Source organism: Ursus maritimus, unplaced genomic scaffold (genome assembly GCF_017311325.1).
Source record: "Ursus maritimus isolate PB19 unplaced genomic scaffold, ASM1731132v1 scaffold_18, whole genome shotgun sequence".
Lineage (NCBI taxonomy): Eukaryota > Metazoa > Chordata > Mammalia > Carnivora > Ursidae > Ursus > Ursus maritimus.
In genome coordinates, this window is record NW_024424230.1 from 36,449,836 (window position 1) to 36,467,319 (window position 17,484).

General features: G+C 42.1%; 1 protein-coding gene across 3 annotated transcripts in view; it reads right to left on the reverse strand.

Moving 5' to 3' along the window:
- The window catches only part of MAPRE2 (microtubule associated protein RP/EB family member 2), a 149,260-nt gene that overhangs the window by 89,946 nt on the left and 41,830 nt on the right, over nt 1-17,484 (reverse strand). Inside the window, exon 1 of one of the 3 annotated variants that reach the window (XM_008691115.2) lies at nt 2,325-2,610. The exons of the other annotated variants lie outside the window; for them this stretch is intronic. Coding sequence (XP_008689337.1) covers nt 2,325-2,443 — 119 coding nt within the window. The 5' untranslated portion in view covers nt 2,444-2,610. Of the gene's footprint in view, nt 1-2,324; nt 2,611-17,484 lie in introns of those variants that run through there. 3 annotated transcript variants of the gene reach the window in all.

Consider the following 17,484-nt stretch of genomic DNA (forward strand, 5'->3'; position numbering starts at 1 on the left):
TATTCCAGCCTCAGGATGCCAAAATAATTATGGAACACTTCCTGGATAGAAACATGTCTCACATTTTTCCTTCCCCTATGCCCCTTCAAAAAACTAAGTGGGAGTTATACTACATTGGCCATCCACTTTGAAAGCAAAGCAGACCAAAGAAAACATAAGGTTCATCTGTCTCAGCATACACCCTTTGTATAATACAATACCAGTACAACTTTGGAGGATTCCTTCTTCATTTAACCTATGACACTTCCCACTATGGTGTCCAGTAATCCTATTACATAAAATACAAATGCAATAATGCTCTTACTGACTTAAGAATTTCTCCAGTCAGGTCTTTTCTTTAAATTCAGCTGTGTTTTTTTTTTTTCTTTCTTTCATATAATTTCAGGTAACATTTACAGGGACTCAGAAAACAAACTGGAAATAATTTAGGAAATGAAAATAACTTAGAATGAATTGAAAAGGTAACTAAGCTTTTACTTTAAAGCAATATTTTATCACCAAAAGGTAGCATTTAACCTTTCCAACCAAGTCATTTTCCACTGCCATTTCAAGTTTTTTCATATGACTAATAAAACCCAACTAGGCAACTTCCTTTGGCCTATGTGGTAAAATTCGAACTCTGTCTTAAAAGCAACTGCTACTTACGTGGCAGAGATTAAATCACTGAAGAAATGAGGGCTTCAAATTTACTACCTATATGAACAGTTTAAATAAGTGAGGTTTAAAAAGCAACTCGGGATTTTGGTTTTTGTTTTTAAATTCTATTTTAGGCTTTGGAATGTTCACAGAGAAAGGTGGATGAGTAAGGGAGAGAAGGGACCCAATGTTCCAATCACAAGGATCTCCAAAAGGAGAGTCCCAGACATTGTGGACCAATTTTGGTTTATATTAAGAGAATAACAAGAGCTTGGACTCTCCAAGGATGCCATGTCAACATATTAGTTGGAACCATAAGGCATGAGATTTTGGTGACCTCATGGGCACAGCCAAAATTAACTCCAAGTATTTATGTAACTGCCAGAGATGACAGGGCAAAGGTTGCTTATAAATTTTTCTTTTTGAGTCAGCAAATAGGGTTTCTTTGCTCGGAGAGAGAGGAAGTTGGGTACTTTGGGTCCTATTTTATAAATATGTCATATTTACACACACTGAATATTCTACCCACAATACCAGCTGAGTGTTTAGATGAAGGCATTAAAAAAAAAAAAAAAAGACTTATTTCCTGTTGCTCACTAGCTGAGAGGATGCGCTTTAGAGGTATGTGTGCTCTGCCCCCAAGCAAAAGCATTGTTAGTGGTTATCAAGGTAACATTTAAAAATAACTACCCCAGTACAAAAGAACTTCAGAGGAAATATGAGGGAAGCTATCAGTCTCCCCTCAAGTCTGGCCTTGAGCTGCACTAGACTCTAGCTGCATTCTCCATTACATTGTTATCCTTATCAAACAATGCAAACAATTTTAATGAGCTTATCTACTAGAACATATTGCCAGATATGCTAATGTAAAAATGATGCCAACCATACAGACCGACTCATTAATCAAAAAGCTCACAATACAATGACCAAGATCAGTCCCATCCTCAAATCAGACCTCGGCAAAATAGCAGGAATTACCTTCCTACTGTTTAAAGAAGGGCGGGCTTCCCCACCCATGCGGAGGCTATAAACTCCAAGAAAATGCCTAACGGCGCCCGGTTTTCCTCAGGTCCACTGCAGTCCAGTCTCTTTCTAATAAACCATGGGTTCTATGGAGAAAATTTTGGTGAATGTCTGACACCGTGACCTCTGCTGTCAATCCTTGCACCAATCAGCGAGCAGAATTCTTACAAAGCTCCATCAATCTGGCGGTTTAACATCACAGACTGCAGCTTAATCTAGAGGATTCCATCTTTCCTGCACACACACCAGGGCAGGCGCAAACATTTTTCTCGCCATCCTCCTGTTCCCTGCCTTTCGGCACAGCCTATCCAATGGTTCCTTTAAAATCTAAAGGAAAGGAGGAAAGGAAGTGCTACAGCCTGTCTCCCTTTGGAAAGGGGGAAAAAATGCTTGCATTTTTATCAGTGTGGAAGGAAGGAGATAGAAGGAGACCCCTCGCAGGCAGCAAACCTATTCACAAAATGCTCTCCATCTGCATTCGCGAAGCCTCAATGCATAGCCAACATGACACATGGAAACAGCAAATGATCACAAGCGCCCTGGCGAACGCACGTCTGCAGCCCGGTCCCGGCGCAGTGTCCGCTCCATTATATAACGGGCCGGATTTCCGCGCGCCCCCGCCGAGCTCCCCCGCCCGGCGCCGCTCCCGGTGCCAGCCCCATTACCTGTAGGAACGCTCCCCGCGCACTGTGTGCTTCCGGAAAGGAATGATGGTCCCGTTATCCTGGATGATGTCGTTGTTGTTCTCGCCATTTGGGGACAGGGTTTGGGTCGGACCAGGCATTGGCGCACTCCCGAGGAAGGGAACAAACCGCGGCGGGCTGGCTGGTGAGAAAGGTGGCTGCGTCTCGTCTTCCCGCTCGCCTGCTCCTCGCGCAGACCGTGCCTGCCTGCAGCCTGCTCGCTGGCTCCCTTCTCCCCGCTCGGCTCCCGCCCCGCCCTCCTGCGTCCCGCCCTCCCGGCTGCTGACGTCAAAGCGCCGGCAACAGCACCGGGTCACGTGGCCGGGCCCGTCACCATAGCAACCCGCTAACTCATCACCTCGCCTCAATTCGCACAGGGCCGAGGCGTGACCATGCCAGCAGCTCCAGGCAGGCACCGGGGCAGGCCTACATCTGGCATGTAAAACCCCAGGCCACCCCCAGCCCCCCTCGCAGACTGGCCTCGTCTGAAAACCAGCTCTTCCTCTAACCATTTCCTTTCCGACCCGTGCTCCAACTGCAGCTGTGTACACAAAAGAACGATTCAGGCAGAGGGGTGTGGGAGACCCTTTAACTCCTTCAATACCAAGTTCCTATAGCATTCAACTTAAACTCGGTCTGGTCGCAAAAAAATATACAAAGATCTGGTGGCCTGCTCCAGAAAATGTACCAGACCAAGGGGGTTCAGATTTCCGGCTTCCTCCGCCTTTCTCTCAACAGCAGCGACCTCCTCCCCAAAAGAAACCCCAAACCTGAAAACCTAACAGGAAGCTGTATTTCCTTCTACTCAATGTAGACTTGACTTTAATAATCTGAAGATTAAAGATTGCAAATGAAGAGATTTTCTACAGATAAGAATCCTCAAAGGGCTTTTTAAAAAAATTATTTAAAAAAAATAGTCACCATTTTAGAACATCATGGTTACCTAAGACTCCCCCAATTCAAATTCTTCAACTGCCTCTTGATACAGATAATTAACTCCTGGTCATTTATTTTATTTTCATTTGAATTAAACCAGTCAACACTCAATTTAGTATTTGGAAGCTCTCAACATTCTAGCTGTTCTGTATCATTGCAGTGTAGTTTTCAAATACACTGGCCACGAGACAGGTACTATTAGCATCATCCCTATTTTAAAATGAGTAAACTGGTGAGATTAAGTAACTTGCTCAAGGTCACAGAGCTAGGAAGTGGTGAACTGGAACATCAAAATGACATGCGCTTTTCAATGTGATTGGACAGTACTGATCTCTATTTAATGTGAGCTCATAAATATAGATCAAGGTAAGAATCAAGTACTTTATGTACACTCTCAACATGACCGCTGTGAACAGAATTGCTAGTACTAGGCAAAGACGATGGATTAGATTATAAACTCTCGACAGACCCCAGATACGTCCATTGCTTTCCCCCAGAGAGAAGATTCTCTGCTTATCAAGGATTCTCTGCTTATCAAAAGTGGTCTCCGACGTTTTGTGGGGTGAAAAGGGAAGAACTGGGGTATAAAAGACAGCATTACTATATGCAGCAGCGAGTACAAGGCTATACGGCTTTTCCCTTCACATCCCTGTGTGGTTTATCAGCTTTATCATTTTGTGGTATAGATATTAAAAAGCAAAAAACAAAACAAAAAAACCCCAGAAAACCAACCTTGTCATTCCTGACAATTCTCCAGCCTATCTCCCTGGTAATAAGTTATTTCTGGCATCAAGCTTCTAGAATTAGAATCAAATAGTTCACAACCCAGATGGTAATGATAATCTTAAATAAGGGGGCCTTTTTTTTTTTTCTATTTTGTATTCTTCTTTTGGGCATCTTAGTAATTTTATTTTTCTGCCTTTCCAATGGACTTGTAGTGTACAAGTTGATTTTTTAATCCATATCTCAGTTTACATGAGATTCCCCCCCCCACCATATAGTAAGGATCTACTTCAGACCTAAGACTTGCAAACTACACAGATAAATATAAGTAAAAGATACTCTGCACGCTGAACTAAAGAGGCTTGGGAGTGTAGTCATCACTAGGAAGACCTACAGTTCCTCTTACTATTTCTGTTACTGGCCCCACGGTTGTCGATTTCCTTACTAATTTGTTCCCTTTCACAAAAGCTTCCCCTTTCTTTGGGGATGGTCTGAAGGTGAAAAGCACAGTCTTCCAATCAAGTGTTTAATGTTTTCAGAGTACATCCTCTCATTTTGGGTTCTTTAGTACCACTTACTTCTCCATGATCTCATATTTAAATAATATGTATGACATAACTGGTGTTATCACGGGGACTAAATTTGTCAGAATTTGAATGTATAGCTCATTGGCTATATCAACTTATTTTGTGGATATAATACTCCCACTGTTTCCACGCTGCTCATGAAGGAGATGATTATGGCCAAGAACTTGGGTTGAGGGGAGGGGTAGTGAGTCAGGTGAAAGAGGTTATCTAAGAGTCCCTGTAAATCTTCCTCTAAGACTGCTATGAGCCATGTTACTATCAAGGGACCCAGACAGCTCCAGAGACCTATGATTACCCTCTGAGACACTGGGGTAACCGGGGTAATACTTTGAAACTACTAAACAGAGGTGTTTTCATTCCTTTCCCTATAAATCAAGTAGGCTGGCAGCCATTCTACTGTTTAGCCCTAGGGAAAAGGAGAGGGCAAATTCCACTTTGTGAAGGAGGATGTAGGATACAGGGAAGGTGCGGAAAAGGCAGGAACGGGGAGGAAAGAATCTACCCCTTCCAAATCCGATTGAATGGGGGAAGGAGATGAAAGGAGGAAAAAGCAGGTCCCAAAAGGAGATGTTAGAGGAGTTTGGCTTTGTTCTCAGCCATAGGGACTTACTTTGACCTCCTTTCCCATTTGAGACTCTGAGAAATAACCACCTCAAGGAGCATCTCCCCAATACCTCCCTCCCCAATTGGGCAAGGTAAGCCCCCGCACAATAAAGACTAAAATCAGCGGCTTAGTATGGTTAGGCAGAAGGGTTAGGGAGAGGGAAGGATATCTAAAAAACTGAACAGTCACCCAAGAATTGGAGCTTTTCAAACACGGTGGCAATTGCGAGAGGCTGCAATTCTAAGAATTGGCAAGTTTAAAACCATTTGTTTCCCCACCTCTCAGCAGGGTGAGGACAGTCACATAGATCAATTATAGAAAAAATATTGGTGCTAAAGCATCTATGAACATCTGATTCTGGATTAAGGTTTTGTCTGATGCACATAGGTATTCCCAAAATAAAATATATGCAGACCATACATACAACTGCCCTGTGGAAAATGGCTCCTCTCATCATGCATTACGATGGGGCTCTGGAGCCAGGCACACTGAGGTCCCCTGCTTGTTTCACCGCACGCTGGCTGAGACCTGAGCAAGTTACTCCGCATCTTCAAGATTTGGCTGCTTCACTTTCCTCACCTAGAAAGTAGGTGTAGTGATACTGGTTTCATACGGTTGCTGTGGAGATTAAGTTACAGAATATATTTAAGGCAGTTAACACGGTGTCTGGCATATGACAAACCTTCTTTAGTGGTAAATGTTATTTTAAAACAACATGTAAGGCATACTCTTGTGTATTAGAAGCTGGTACAATAAGAAAAGAAGTCCCAGGCTCAGTTCTCGAGGAACTGATAGGGTTGTAGTGAGCAAGATAAAAACACCAGCAATTACAATATAACATAAGGCTGTAATAATGGCACCATATAGGCTGATGTGGGCCCAAAGAAGATGAGCACCTAATTCAGAAAGGAAATTAGGAAGTGGGTCTGAAAAGTTCCCCCAAGGAAATATCACCTAAGCCTAATGAATAATAATTATAACCTTTTTTGTTCACTTCCTATGTGCAAGATAGAATATAAGATCCTTCAGGGTAGGAGCTCCAACTATCTTGTTCACTGCTATCTCTGCAGCTCCTAGAATGGAACCTAGAAGCCAGTAGGCACTAAACGAATACATAATTCATTCAGTTACTCAACAAATACCTAATTTGAGTCTCAAAAGAATCCTAATGACAAAATTGAGGCAAAAAAGAAGAAAAGCACTTGTCCAGTATTGGACATCGGGTTTTCTTGGCCCCAAAGTTCTGATGCTCATCCATTAGGCTGTGTGGCATTTAGAATAGAAACGATAGTGTAGTGGGAAGGTAAAGGATTTCTCAAGCAGATATACTTAGGTACACAGGTAGGAAAGGATGTGAGGTTTCTGGGAAACAGCAATTTGTTTAGTATGGACCAAGAGCAGGGTACACAGTGGCAGGACATAGGGCAAGGACCACGTACGGAACAGTGCCAGGGCCCAGCTAAGGAGCTTGATCTTCATTCTGAAGGTGTTTTAGAACCATGGAGTGCTTTAGGGAGAGATATTAATGGTGAAATTTGCATATCACAAAGATCCGATGCTGGTAGTGGTGTGGAGAATATATCAGAGAAGACTAAAATGAGTCCGTGATGAAGGCCTAAAACTCAAACAGTGGCCAAGGGGCTGTAGAAGAAAACACAGATCTGAGCTCTTCAGAGGGTCTAACGGTTAGGATTTTCTGATTAACTGGATGTGGGCAGCATCATTGATGGAGGTTATGGGTGGGTAGTAAAGGAGAAAGACATTTCAAATAAATCTCAAGTTTATGGCTTGGGTGACCAAGTGGATAATGGTATCATTCATCAAGCTAGGAAACACAGATTGAATTGCCCTTCTGGAAGAAAGGTTCTCAATGTGTTAGACATAGAGAAGTACTTCTAGGATATCTGAGTGGTGAGAACGAGCAGTTACAGGGCTTCACACATAGCCGGTGTTCATTAAATACTTGTTGACTTAGGGAATATATGGGTCCTTGAATTTATTTGGTATGTTCGACTTGGAGATACATAGGATTTGGAGGAAATTATCTCATGGGTGATAACTGAAGTTGTGGGTTTTGGTACCTTCAGAAAAAGAAGGCTTGGCATGGAACTTTCAAGAAGCCCAGTGATACAAGACAAGCCTGCAAAGAAAGACTGAGGAGGATTTTTGCCTGATGGGGCAAATCAAAGAAGGAATGGTTTTGCTCTACCCAAGGGAGACAAGTTTCAGAGAGAGGTCTCTCAGGCCAAACGTGACAAAGTTTGAATCCTATAAGGGCAGAGGATGGTTTCCTGGATTTGGTGAGGTGTTCTCAAAGATATTTTTAAGAGGTTGGATTTCAGATCAGACCCCATCAATGATTTCTGAAGAAAATAAATATTCAAGTAGGGAGAACTGTAATTCTCTGCAAAATCACTCATATTCTGACTAAGCCAAGATCTTCAAGGAAGGAGGAGATATTAAATCAAGGTTCATACATAGTATCAGCAACAAAATCAGTAAGTATTTGTACTAAAAAAAAGTTCCTGGCAATACTGAAGGGGCCAATATGTTCATTAATGAGCACCTGTCAGGCACCAGATGAACTGACCTGACCCTTCTTCTGAGCTCCCGTTCTAGTGGGGCCAGGATCCCCACCCCCCCCCCCAAGGTAAAAACAAATATTTAAAATGCATGTTTGGAGAGCAAGATTACTAAGGCAGACCCAGAGGACACAGAGCCATGAGAGCAACAAGAAAAAAGGGAAACCATCAGATGTCTCAACACACAGGTCCACTCAAGGAAGATGGAACTGGGCACCAACACAGATTTTTAATTTTCAGAGTTCCTAGGTTATAGCACAATCACGTTTCTCTGGAGACCTCAGCCAGTGAGCACCACCAAAGTCATTGTCTCTCTATGGCCCCGACATGTGAAGTTCATCTAGAACAGGGATTTTGTATTATCTTGGATTTGAGAAATCCAGGAGACGATAGCAACAAAGATAGGAAATCATTAGCCAGGAAGGTATGTTAATCCTGATGCCATCCCAGAAGGCCCTACTCATCACAAATGCCGTTCCAGGTGAAAACGTGTTCACTGAAGCTGATAATCGCTGCTGTCAAAGGCATTCACAGCTGTCACACCACTTTAGACGGGGGCTTCCTTAGATTGCTATCACCTCTGATTGCAGACGGGATTCCACTTAGCAGTCACATCGCTGCCCTGGGACAAGTAATTTCTCCCATATTTTCCAGTAGAGAATGGCAGGGACAGGTGATCAATCAATGGCTTAAACTATGCTCTGCATCCAAAATGATAGCAGCTAAGTAAATATACAATTGGCCAGCCAGTGTGCTGGCCCTGACATTGCATCGGTGGCGTAGAAATGTCTTTGGGATTGGTTCTTGTTCTGTTCACTGCTTTTAACCCCAAGGCATAGCAGATTTTATTAGTTCTTTCTTTAGATCTGATGAGAATTTTAGGATATGTAGATGCCTCCTGGTTTTTAGTAATAGCATTTTACCTAAAATTGGTGAATTTCCCACCACAGGAAGCCCCCTTCAAGGTCAACCTAAAAGGTGTGCTCATCCATGATTGACCTTGAGATTACTTATCCTTGTAGATTACTTATCAGCCATATTTATAGCTATGCTGATACGTTCAGGCAGAATTTTTCAAGTGTCCTCCGTATCTGCTAGTAAAATAGCCAGGCTTCTGTAATGTCAAGACACAGAACATGCCACTGCCTAGGATGTGTGTGTGTGCTAGAATTTTCTAATTTGCTTTTCCTTGGATTTTCTCAAGCTTGGACTTAATTTTGTGGAATAATTGATAGAACATGATGGGAATGCAATTTAAAAACACTCAGAGCATTATGATTTCTGTAATCATTCAATCAAACCTGTGCTATGTGAGGTTTCAGTCTATTAAATACAAATGTGCTTTTGAATTATACCAGCTGGCTGAATTTAAGAGCCTTAATATGTTTTCCATAAGAATACAAAGTGATAAATGTTAATTGAAGAATGTATTAAGTATCACCGAAATATAGAAAATAAAGTAACCATGCCTGGGGAAACAGGAAACGCTTCACCAAAGCAATGGTATTTGTATCAGGGCTTAATCATTCAATAAATATTTATAGAGCACTTACTATGTACCAGGAACAATTCTAAGCACCGGAAATACAGAAATTGACAAAATAGACCAGATTCCCTGCCCTCATGGAACTTCCACTTGAATGAATGGGTACCTCATGGGGTAGAGGAGTAGTCAGAAGAGAGGAGCTCAGAAAGGGAACAGAGGGACCAGAAGGCACAGGGCTCGGAATGGCCATTGTAAAGAGTTTGACTTAAAACCCAAGTTAGAAACCATTTATTTGTAGAAGTGTTAGCAGCATCTACTGACAGAGATGTGGAATTTTCACAATCACAACAATAGCAATACAACACCTAACATTTATTCAATCCTTTTTAATGGGCCAAGTGCTATGCTTTAATCGAGTAGGTATTTGAGTCCTCAGAAACTTATAAGGAGTGATTTTAAATCTCCCTTGTCAGAGGAGGTAAGTAGTTAAAAATAACTTAGCCTGATCACCAGCCAGGAAGTGGCAAAGCTGGGCAGGAACGTACCTGCCACGTGTCAGTCGTCATTCTTATTCACTAACAACAGCCTGCCTTCTAAAACCTGGGTGTAAGAATGCAGAATCTAAGGTTGGGGAATAGCAGGGATGAGACATCAGACATCAGAAGGACGTGGAGGCAAGAGACTGTAGACTGCTGCCCCGAAGGCAATTAATTCGGTTGGGGGCAGGGAGGGAAAGCGAGGACAAGACTGAAGACAAGGGCAACCAGGAAGGGATGGGAAGCTGTATAAAAAAGCACTATCCATGGGACTAAGGGATTGGAAGAAGTGGAAGGATAGGAACTGAAAATTATGGGCAAGGAAAAGACTGAGGCGGGGGAGGCGGGTAGAGAGGAAGAGATACCAGGACTTGGGGGTTAGCAGTATATATGATTAATACACAAAAATAATTTTCTTACCCTTATTGATAGTAATCAACTTTTTCCCCCCTGAATAAACCTCAGCTATCAATGCCCATTTCTTTGATATCTTCTGGAGGGGAGAGAAGACCATAGGCACTTTTTTTTTGGTACTTGTTTCTAAAGTTAAAATCTGCTTTCATTTTCACTATGCCAAGATTGTTGTAATTCAACCATCCAGCTATAGACATGCTTATTTGAGGGCTCTTATGGAAATGTGTCTGAGCCCAAGTTCATGAAATTCCTTCATTTCCTTCCCCTATTTTGTTTCCATGTTTCAACTGAGCGCATCTTGTTGAACTGACAGGGTAGGACAATTGAAAAAGGACAAAAGGCATCTTGGGCTCAACTGGGTGGCAAGAGAAATGAAGAGACTGTGGGTACCATTAACAAATAATCTTTCAGAAGTCTCAGAAGCTTTCAAGAGAGGATTTCCTTAGAGCTCCCAAAGGTCAACTAAGCCATTTCGTCTTATTTGACTTTGATAGTAAGAAGTTCGAACTGAGAGAAGGGGCTCACTAATACAAATTGGAAGCCAGAAGGCAGGGTATATGGGTGCTGAAGAGACAGTTCACACAGGTACCAGTGGCCTTCAGAGTTTCAGAGCTGCCTAGAACTCAGGCCACCAATGACAACCAGAGACACTGAGAGGGTGGATTTTCCGGAGCCGGGGGCTGCTCTGTCAAGTCTGGTGTACATGGCACCATGTAGCTCACTGACGTCTCCGCTACAGCGTGTCAGGGGAACATGAGGCCAGCAGCTGGGAAGCAGTGTGAGTAATGGAGGAGAAATTCCCCAATTTCTGACCTCATCCAAATAAAATTTTTAAGAAGAAAATTAAAGAAGCTAGTTCATTAAAAAAAAAAAAAAAAAAGCAACTGGAAATCATGAAGACTAAGTTCCTATCAGAAATGGTTTAATTAGAGCCTATATTTTGTTTATTCAAGAGCTTATAAGGCCAAGTACCTTCATGTCCTCAATTCACATTCACTGAACATCTACAGAACAGGAACATGTAGGGTCCAACTACAGAGTATAGCACGTGAAGACAAAGGGTCACCTTCAACTAGCTTCCATCTAACTTCTATATGAAGTTATAAAAATTCTTAGGAAATACAAGAGGATCTTAGTCTCAACAACATATGGAAAGCCACAATGAATTAATAGTCAGCTGATAGAACTACAATCAATTCTTGGGACTAGCTCTCCTGCACAGCCTCTCATACCCTCCCCCCAAACCCCTAAATCCAGTCTTCAGGGAGGATCCTGTTAGCCTTCAAGGATGCAATGGGATCATTATAAGCAAGAAGCAATGGCATGCCTAGTGAATTTTTATTATTTTTGTCTTCCATCCTTCTGGGAACTATTCCTTCAAACCTTGTGATTCTAGAAGAGTTTGCCAATTATAATATTCCATCTTCCTGGCCCTGAGGATTGGTTCGGTTAGGCCTATAATCAAGCTATTTAGAATATTTCTCTAGCATTTAAAAAAAAATTAAACCTGTAGTGTGTGTGTGTACGTGTGCACACGCACCCATGTGCTTGTGGAGGGGCAAAGATAATACCCTCCTTACTGAAGATAGCACTTTCGAATTGAGAAAATACAGAATAAATTGTGGGGCAGAAATAAAAGGCATCCAAATCAGAAAGAAGTAAAACTGTCGCTATTTGCCGATGACGTGATATTACATAGAAGACCCCCAAAGACTCCATGAAAAACCTGTGAGAATAAATGAATTCAGTAAGGTTGCAGGGTACAAAATTAATATACAGAGCCAGTTGCATTTCTATATACTAATCAACTACCAGAAAGAGAAATTAGCAATCTCATTTACAATGGCATCACAAAGAATAAAATACCTAGGAGTAAATTTAACCTAGGAGGTGAAAGACCTCTACTAAAAACTATAAAACACTGATGAAAGAAACTGAAGACACAAGTAGGTATTCCATGCTCATGGGTAATATTGTTAAAATGTTCATACTATCCAGAGCAATCTACAGGTGTGATGAAATCCCTATTTAAGCTCCAATGGCATTTTTCAAATAAAAACCAAACAATCCTAATGTTTGAATGGAATCACGAAAGACCCAGAATAGACAAAGCAATCTTAAGGACAAAGCTGGAGGCATCACGCTTCCTGAGGTCAAGCTATATTATAAAATGGTACTAATCAAAACAGTATGGCACCGGCACAAAAACAGACACGTAGATCAATGGAATGAATAGGGAGCTCAGGCATAAACTTATATATTATATATATAAACATATATATGTATATATACATATATAGGATACATATGATTTTTTAAAATCTTTTTTTATAATCTTTTTTTTTTTTTTAAAGATTCACTTATTTCTTTTAGGGATTATGCACGGGGGTGGGGGGCATGAGGGGGGTCAGAGAGGCAGAGGGAAAGAAACTCAAGCAGACTCCCTGCCTAGCACAGAGTCCCATGTGGGGCTCCATCCCACAAACCTGAGATCATGACCCAAGCCAAAATCAGTAGTAGGCCACTCAACCGAGACACCCAGGCACCCCTATAGGATTAATTTATGACAAATGAGGCAAGAATATACAATGGGGAAAGGACAGTCTCTTCAATAAATGGTGCTGGGAAAACTGGACAGCTACACACATTAGAATGAAACTGAACCCCTACCATACACCATACAGAAAAATGCATAATTCCAGACTTAAACATAAGACATAAAACCTTAAAACTCCTGAAGGAAACATAGGGGTTAAGCTCCTGATGTCAGTCTAGCAATTATTTGTCAGATCTAATGCCAAAGCAAAGGCAACAAAAGCAAAAATAAGTGGGACTACATCAAACTAAAAACCTTTTTTTTTTTTTTAAGATTTTATTTATTTATTCAACAGAGATAGAGACAGCCAGCGAGAGAGGGAACACAAGCAGGGGGAGTGGGAGAGGAAGAAGCAGGCTCCTAGCGGAGGAGCCTGATGTGGGGCTCGATCCCAGAACGCCGGGATCACACCCTGAGCTGAAGGCGGACACTTAACCGCTGTGCCACCCAGGCGCCCCTAAAAACCTCCTTTTTTAGCAAAGGAAACCATCAACAAAATGAAAAGGCAACCCATAAATAGGAGAAAACATTTGCAAGTCGTACTTAATAAGGGGTTAATATCCAATATATATAAAGAACTCATATAACTAAATAGCAAAAAACAATCTGATTTAAAAAATGGAAAGGAACTAGAGACATTTTTCCAAAAATGACATACAAATGGCCACTAGGTACCTGCAAATGTGCTCAGCATCACTAACTATGAAGGAAATGCAAATCAAAACCACGATGAGGTATCACCTCACACCTGTTAGAATAGCTGGTATCAAAAAGACGAGAAATAAATGTTGGCAAGGATGTGGAGCAAAGGGAATCCTTGTCCACTACTGGTGAGAATATAAATTGGTACAGCCTCTCCAGAAAACAGTATGGAGTTTCCTCAAAATGTGAAAAATAGAAGTACCCTATAATCCAGTGATTCTACTTCTGGGTTGTTTATGGAAGAAAATGAAAACACTAAGTATCTGCACCCCTATATTCACAGCAGCATTGTTTACAATGGCTAAGACATGGAAACAATCTGTCCACAGACAGGTGAATGGATAAAGAAAATGTGGTATATTCTCCCCCCAAAGTGGAATATTATTCAGCCATAAAAAACTGAGATATATTGCCATTTGGGACAATGTGGACAGACCTTGAGAGCATTATGCAAAGCAAAGTAAGCCAGACAGAGAAAGACAAATACCATATGATCTTACTTGTATGTGGAATCTAAAAAAACCAACCAACCACGAATCCGGGATACACAGAGCAGTGGGAGGTAGGTAAAATGGGTGAGCGGAGCCCAAAGGTACAAAGTTCCAGTTATAAAATAAACAAGTCCTAAGGATGTAAAGTACATGTGACAATAGTAATATTGTATTGTACATTTGAAGTTGAGGGAGTAGACCTTAAAAGTTATTTTCAAAAAGAAAAAAAAAAAACAACCCAGTTGCAACTATGGTGATAGCCATGAACTTACTGTGATCATTTCCAATATATACAAATATCAAATCATTGTATACCTGAAACTAGCACAATGTTATGTGAAAATTATATCTCGATTTTAAAAAAGAAAATGTAGTATAATTGTATAGTTACTGTATTTTGCAAGGAGAAGTAGAACGAGGTCATAATTTGGATTAATAGATTCAAATTTGAATCCAGATGCTGGTCCTTAAAAATTGAGTAAACTTGGCAAGTTACTTCTCTTAGCCTCAGCTTCTTCATTCATAAAATGGGGTATACTAAGATTCACCAGGTAACACTTTGAGATATAAGGCTAGCTCTTGCTCTATCTACTGAAGGTCATAATTGTTTACCCTTTTCCCTTCAGAGGTTTGATCTATTTTTCCTCCTCTTGAATCTAGGCAGGCCCTGTGGCAGCTTTGAGGAATAGATTTTGAGCAATAGATTTTATTGACATAAAATTATGCCAACTAGTTCCTAGCCTAGACTTCACAATGACTAGCAGCTTCTGCCTTTGTCTCTTGGAAGCCAGCTGCCCTGTAAGAAGTTCAACTCTCCTCTATCACCATGTTATGGGAAGTATAATCCATGTGGAGAGGCCCCAGGGGAAAAGATCATGGGGAGGAGGAGGGAAGGAGAAGGCATGATAAGGAGGGGTGGTGAACCCACAAAGTTTCAAGGCCCATGACTGAAGAGCATCCTCTGGCCCCAGCCACCACAGCTAATAGTGACCCACATGTGGCTCAGAGATAAATTGCTTAGCCAAGACCTTCCAGAATGCCCGATCCGCAAAACCTTGAGCTGTAACAAAATGATTGTTTTAAGTTTATGAGTTTGGGGATCATCTGTTATGAGGTAATATAGTTAACACCAACACCCTGTTGGTTCTCTATTGCTGTGTAAGGAATCACTCCAAAACTTAGTGGGTTAAAACAGCAGTCATTTTATTCTGCAGACCGACTAGACACACAAGGTGGTTATCACTTATGATCTCTCATGGGGCTGTAATTAGAAAGATGGCTGACCACTCATGTCCTCTTAATGGCTTCCTCAGCCTCACAGCTGGTGGTCGATATTGCCTTTTGGTTGGGACCTCAGCTGGAGCTCTAGTTGAACAACTACACACACCTCCCTCATGACTTGGGCTCCCTCACAGCATGGCAGATGGATCCCAAGCATGACCATCCCTAAAGAACAGACAGACGAGCATGGGGTTTCAGAATCTACTCTTGGACGTCCCAAGGCATAACTTCTGTCATACTTCACTGGTCAAGGTAACCCAGATTCAAGAAGGGATATTGACTCCATCAGAATCATAAATGGGAAGAATGTCAATATCACACTATAAGAGAAACATGTGGGAGGGGAGCCATCCCCTCCATCTATGGTATGGTAGCCATCTATAACAAATACTTTCTGCCACACCCGCCCTGTTCTAATGCCTTAACTCTCCATTTCTTCCACACAAGGTTGTTAAAGAATTTTAGAAAAAAAAAAAAAAAGACAGTGCTCAAGTACTGAGTTTCAAAATAGACTTTAAAGCCCATGGCATGGAGAGCCACCCGAGGAAAAATTTGTAAGCCTCAGAAGTCTGATTTTCAAGTATCAAAGGCTTAAGATCCTTGAATGATTCAGAGCTATAAATCACAAGACTACATTACTAGTTGGAGACTTTTTGAGGTAGGAGGCTGGTGAGTGTCCCTGAGAAGGGATCCTGCCCTCTCTCCTGTTCCCAGCCATGACTCAAGTCAGTTCAGGAATCTGTAAGTAGAGGGAACCTGTCCTCTGCTTTGTGTCCAGAACCCTCAGGCACGGCAAAGCCACACAGAGCTTTCCAACTCACCATAACACAGGAACAAGAGGGGACACATGTCAGTGAACGGCTTAGCAGGACACGGATTTTTCTGCAGAGAGGCCAAATACTTCTGGGGAGGGAAAACATACCTGACCCCAAGTGGTAGTGACAGAAACATCAGCAGAAAATAGGCATCATCTGCTGACCAGGCAGGTTCCCCTGAGGGAAAGTTGCCATGAGTGCAACTCGAAAAATCAGATCTCCATTCAGGTTTCCAGAAGCAGCTTGTAAAAATGCGGTGTGGTGTCTACAGTCATCACCGCACTCCCTCACTCACTGAACAAGCAGACCAGAGGCAGAAGCAGAAATTAGGCTGGCGCCATTGCCTTGGATGATGCACAGTTCCTTTAACGAGGAAGCTTCTCCCTTACTTGGCTCCCCACCCCTCGCGTCACCTCTCGCGCTTGAACTGGACCCAGCCCTCCGTTTTCACTCCTCAGAATCTTTGCCCCACCCCCTGCCCATCTCTCTGATTTGGTCACCCTATCTCTTCATTTCACAGTGAGACACGAAACAGGAGACACAGAGGTGCCTCCTTTTCTTCCGCCACTCCTCACACCCCACGGCCCCCCTACTACTTCATGCCTAGATTCTGAGACTCTTGAGAGGTTTCCTCGCTTCCTTACACTTACTTCTCGAGGCTTCTGACCTATCACCCCAAGAACTGTCTTTTGTCCCTTCTTTTTCAAAAGTCTTCACTGGTTTCCTAGCACTTTCAGGATAAACATTCAGAGTTTTACTTTGGGTACCGAAGTGCCCCAGTACAATCTAGCTACCTTGAGAAACTTACCCTTCACCATATACAGGAAGGTGGGATTTAATTTGGTTACGTCTTAAACTGGCAGGCTAGTTCTGCCTCCTGGTATCAGCACGAGAAAAGACTTCCCCTGTGTATAATAAGCAGAGAGAAGAGCCTGTAAATACTTCTATTTTGAATCCTTCACATACATCCCTGTAGAGCTGGATTCTTCCCTCTGGTTATTGCACTGGGCTAGGTTCAGTGCCACTGCTAGACCGCTCAGCTACCGTTTGAAAATAACTTCAGCTTGCCTCACGATAAAGCAAGGAAGAGGTTAGCAACTCAGGTCAAATGAATTATGATGTAAATGTAACAGTATCTCACTTGTCCTTTCTTTAGAGTCCCTGTCCTTCCAGAACATTCAGGACGAGGAGAGAAAGCCAGGAACATTCATCCACCGTCTCATCTTCACAACGACACTGACTAATCAGATTACATCATGAAAGTCAGAATCCCTGTTTTCAGCAAATTAAAATATCAGCTTAAAAATTCATAGGCAATTCTTGCCTGAAGATATAAGGAAGCCTAGCGTTGCTATTTCCTACGTTCAAAGCTCTGCAGAGGGGGAGTTC